The sequence below is a fragment of the Penaeus chinensis genome, chromosome 12, assembly GCF_019202785.1.
Source record: "Penaeus chinensis breed Huanghai No. 1 chromosome 12, ASM1920278v2, whole genome shotgun sequence".
In the NCBI taxonomy this organism is placed as follows: Eukaryota; Metazoa; Arthropoda; class Malacostraca; order Decapoda; family Penaeidae; genus Penaeus; species Penaeus chinensis.
The window spans coordinates 40,793,850-40,798,849 of record NC_061830.1 but is presented as its reverse complement, the minus strand read 5'-3'; the positions used below and the strand labels follow the sequence as shown (position 1 = coordinate 40,798,849).

Genomic DNA, 5,000 nt, shown 5'->3' with positions numbered 1-5,000 from the left:
GAGAGAGAGAAAGATAAAGGGAAAGGGAGGAAGAGAGAGAAAGAGAGAGAAAGAGAGAAAGGGAGGAAGAGAGAGAAAAAGAGAAAGGGAGGAAGAGAGAGAACAAAAAGAGAAAGGGAGGAAGAGAGAGAGAAAAAGAGAAAGGGAGGAAGAAAGAGAGAGAGAGAGAGAGAAAGGGAAAGGGAGGAAGAGAGGGAGGAAGAGAGAGAGAGAAAGATAAGGGGAGGGGAAGAGAGAGAGAGAGAAGAGGGACAGGAAAAAAATGGGGGATATAGAAGATGAAACGAGAGAGGGTAAGGAAGCGAGAAAATGAGTAAGAAAACAAGAAAAAAGAGATGGAGGAGGAAGAATAAGGGAAGTGGAAGCTTGAAATACATTAAAAGTTTTCCTTTCGGTTCGTGTCATTAACACCCCCCCCTTCCCCCTCCCTTTCCCTCCCCTCCCATTCCCCTTCCCCTTCCCTCTCCCCCTTCTCCGTGCCCTTCCCCCTCCCCCTCTCCCTCCCTATTCCTCTATCTCTCCCTCCCTCCTTCTCCCTCTCCCTCTCCCTCTCCCTCTCCCTCTCCCTCTCCCCCTCCATCTCCCTCCTTCTCCCTCCCTCCCTATTCCTCTATCTCTCCTTCTCCCTCCCTCCCTCCTTCTCCCTTTCCCTCTCCCTCTCTCTCTCCCTCTCCCTCCCCCTCCCCCTCCCCCTCCCCCTCCCCCTCCCTCCTTATTTCTCCTTCTCCCTCCCCCTTCAGCCAACGAAGTGAGGTAAGAGATAGATTATTTGCATCGTCTAAGAAACCATTATTATGTGCCGGCTAAAGAGAGAGAGAGAGAGAGAGAGAGAGAGAGAGAGAGAGAGAGAGAGAGAGAGAGAGAGAGAGAGAAAGAGAAAGAGAGAGAGAGAGAGAGAGAGAGAGAAAGAGGGAAGAGAACGGGGATAATAATAGAGAGATGGATGCATTGTGATGGATATATGGATGAGAGAGAGAGTTTTTTCTTCTATAATAGATTCTTGGATTGCGCTGACGGATAGGGATAGGTATTAGGGTGAGAGGGAGTGGAGTGAAAAGGGAGGGAGAGAAGAGGCAGATGAAACGGGAAGAGGCATAATATGAATTTAAATGTGGTGTGATTCATTTTGGTATCGACGTGTTTATGTTGATGATGGAATGGTTTAGAAAGTGTTGGTGTTGATGAGATGGAGTGAGGAAGATTTGCAACGAATTGTGACTTTGAGCACCGCATTGTCAAGGCGTAGAAGCACAAAAATCGACCTCTATTTTTTGCAAAGCCCGATCTGCAGGTCTGAGCTTTTTTTTTTTTTTTTTTTTTTTTTTTTTTTTTTTTTTTTTTTTTTGCAAAGCCCGATCGCTATCTCTGCAACCCTGAACAGTGTTCTTGCAAAGCTGATCGTTATTTTTGCAAGCTCGTTGGATTATTTTGCAAGACCGATCGCTATTTCTGCAAGCTCGATCGCTATTTTTAGTGGCTCGTTCGCTTCTTTTGCAAACCCATTCGCTATTTCTGCCAACCCGATCACTATTGTTAAAAGCCCATTCACTATTCTTTGCGCGCCGATCCGCTATTTTAACAAGCGCGTTCGCTCTATTCAAAAGCTCCATCACTCCTTTCGCAAACCTACTTATTCGCCGTTGTTATAAACTCGACCCCTATTTTAGCAAGACCGATCGCTCCCCTCGCTCCGGTTGGGGATCAGCACAAAGGGTCGCCGCACCGTTAGCACCCGCTCGAGCCGACCGCCGCCGTAGTAGCAATTAGCAATCGCGCTGGGAGGGACTGCATGAAGTTACAGCGCAATTTAATTTCCGTCGAGACGCGAGAGGTGTTCACGCTGGGCAGGCAACCGGGGGGAGGGAGGGAGGGGGGAGGTGTGTGTGTGGTGGGGGGGGGATGCTGTGGAAAGGAAATAAGGAGGAGAGAGGGAAGGAAGGAGAGGGGGAGGGGAAGACAGGGGGGGGATGAGAGGTGGGGAGAGAAAGAGAGGAAAGAAAGGGAAGGGAAGAGAGAGGAGATTGGAAGATGGAGAAAGAGAGGGGAGAGAGAGGAAGAGGAAGAGAGAGAAGAGGAGGAGAAGGTAGGTTCAGGATTAAAGGGGATAGGCGAATGAGGGGGATAGGACAAGGGAGAGAAACACAAACTGAAGGGAGAGGGAGAGCGAAAGCGGGGAATAGAGGTGGGAGAAAAGAAGAGGGGAAGAGGGTAAGGGAGAGGAGGAGAGAGAAGAAAAATGTGATAGCATAAGAAAGGCGGAATAGGCATAAAATCAGACAGAAAAAAATAGAAAGAAAGCTCTTTAGGCTGAGACCCAGATAGAGAGAGACAGAAACAGGATTAGGGAAAGAGAAGATTAGAAGGAAATTGAATATAGGCAGAGAGAGAGGGGGAGAGAGAGAGAGAGAGAGAGAGAGAGAGAGAGAGAGAGAGAGAGAGAGAGAGAGAGAGAGAGAGAGAGAGAGAGAGAGAGAGAGAGAGAGAGCGATAGAGAGAGAGAAAGAGAAAGAGAGTATTAAAAAAAAAGCCCGTTCAGGGGATGAAATAAGCAGCGACGCCTGGCTAAGCCCGCCACTAAACAGCGGCGACTCGCGAGGAATGTGGAGTAAAAAGCGCCTTCATTAAGAGCCGCTTATGGAAATTAGCGCTGCCCAAAATTTGTATCACTTTTTTTAACACACGCACTCGCAGTTGCATGCGCGCGCACTCAGGCTGACAGGGGTACGCATACGCACGCGCACACACTCACGCTTACACATGAACACTCTCAGTCACACACACACACACATACACACACACACACACACACACACACACACACACACACACACACACACACACACACACACACACACACACACACACACAATTACAGAAGCACATCTCCCATCCTCGACCGCTCTTTCGACATATAAGCCTAAGATCTGATGCTTTTTAGAGCCGGAGGTCCTCAAGGGCGGGAGGAAGGAGGAAAGAGGAAGGAGAAAGGAGGAAGGAGGAAGGAGAAAGGAGGAGGAAGGAGAAATGAAGAAGAAGAAGAAAGGAGGAGGAAGGAGGAAGGAGGGTAACGAAGGGAGGAGAGAGAGGGAGGAAGCTAAGAGTGAGGAGAATAGAGGAGTGCGTGGGGGAAGGGGAGAAGAGAGAAGAGGAGAGGGCGATGAGAAAGGGTGGGGAGGGGAGGAGAGGAGAGGAGAGGAGAGGAGAGGAGAGCAAAGAGGAGGAAGCGAAGGATTCGGGGAAAGGGGAGGGGGCGAGGAGAAGAGAAGCTAAGAGAAGAGAAGAGAAGAGAAGAGAAGAGAAGAGAAGATAGACGAAACGAGGCAAGGAGAGGCAAAGCAAAGCAAATCAAAGCAAATCAAGGCAAAGCAAAGGGACTGTATCCCCGGCCGGAATAGACCGAATTAGGAGTCGAGACCCGGCATTCGAGTCACGATCCGGAGCGCTTTGTCTCGCTCGGACGGCCCCCGTTTAGCCCGCCGGAGGGAGGGAGAGGAAGAGGGAGGGAAGGAAGGAGGGAGAGGGAGGGAGGGGTGAGAGAGGGAAGGAAGGAAGGAAGGAAGGAAGGAAGGAAGGAAGGAGGGCGGAGGGAGGGAGGGAGAGGGAGAGAGAGAGAGAGAAAGCAGGAGGGAGAGAGAGGGAAGGCAAGAAGGAAGGCGGAAGGGAGGGAGGGAGGGACGGGAGAAAGAGAGTGATGATATGGGTACACGCTAGATGAGGGGCGTTATGGGCACGTGCGTGGATGGTGGTGGGGGGGGGGTTGTGAGTTTCCTACGGCTGTGCTGATGAGAACGATGCTAATCGCAGCACTAATGATAGTGATGACAAGAATGATAGCGATAATTATGATGGTATAATTACGAAGGTGATAACGATGCAATTGAATGAATGATTGTAATGATATTTTATTTAAGAACTAATTACGCACTATATCTTACACTCTTTACACACTTTACTCACTTGAATAATACAAACTACGACTCTCTGACTCCACGTGGGTAAGAGAGGGGGAAATGGGGGCGAATCGATGGAAAATTGATTCGCAGGAGGGGAAAAATGGTGGGGGTGGGAGAGAGAGGGGGGGGGGGGGCATGCGTTTCCCCTCGGCGTTCATTCGTGTTTTACGGCGGGCGTGCGGAAGCCTTAAGGAATTTTATGCCATCTCAACATCGCGTCAACATCCCTTCTGCTCTTCATCTCTCCCTCCCTTCCCTCCCTCCTTCCCTTCTTTCTCTCCTTTTCTCCCTCCCTTCCCTTCCCACACTCCTTCCCTTCTCTCTCTCCTTTCCTCCCTCCCTTTCCTTCCCGTTCTCCTTCCCTTCTTTTTCTTCTTCCCTCCCTTCCCTTCCTCCTTCCGCCTTCCTCCCATCCTTCTCTCCCTCCCTCCCATCCTTCTCTCCCTCCCTCCCTACTTACTTCCTTCCTCCCTTCCTCCCTCCCTCTCTCCCTCCCTCCCTCCCTCCCTCCCTCCCTCCCTCCCTTCCTCCCTCCCTCCCTCCCTCCCTCCCTCCCCTTGTTTCTATTTCCCTTTTCTCTCTATTTGGGAGTCTTCCGTGGGAGGGGAGGGGGAGGGGGGGCAGAGGGATTGATTGAGTATCAGATGGCTTTTACGATGATAGGATGAAGCTATGAGAGAAAGAGAGAAAGAGAAAGAGAAAGAGAAAGAGAAAGAGAAAGAGAAAGAGAAAGAGAGAGAGAGAGAGAGAGAGAGAGAGAGAGAGAGAGAGAGAGAGAGAGAGAGAGAGAGAGAGAGAGAGAGTGAGAGAGAGAGAGAGAGAGACGTAAATACACACTCCCCACGACATACTTACGGGTATGAAATCTATTCCAGTCACATATGTGTGCATATACATGTGTATGTGTGTGTGTGTGTGTTGTCTGTGTTTGAGGACGTATAGTTATGCATATATATGTATTTATGTATAGTTTCTAATTTTAATTTCTTCTCTTCTCGCCAACAGGGGGTTCGGCAAGCAGGGGTACCAGTGTCAAAGTAAGTATAT

At 49.8% G+C, this 5,000-nt stretch overlaps 1 protein-coding gene across 1 annotated transcript in view; it reads left to right on the top strand.

Annotated features, from left to right (window-relative positions):
* Positions 1 to 5,000, top strand: part of LOC125031036 (protein kinase C, brain isozyme-like) — a 336,397-nt gene that overhangs the window by 245,032 nt on the left and 86,365 nt on the right. Inside the window, exon 2 of the mRNA XM_047621454.1 lies at positions 4,959 to 4,990. Within this exon, the coding sequence (XP_047477410.1) occupies positions 4,959 to 4,990 (32 nt within the window). The remainder of the gene's footprint in view (positions 1 to 4,958; positions 4,991 to 5,000) is intronic.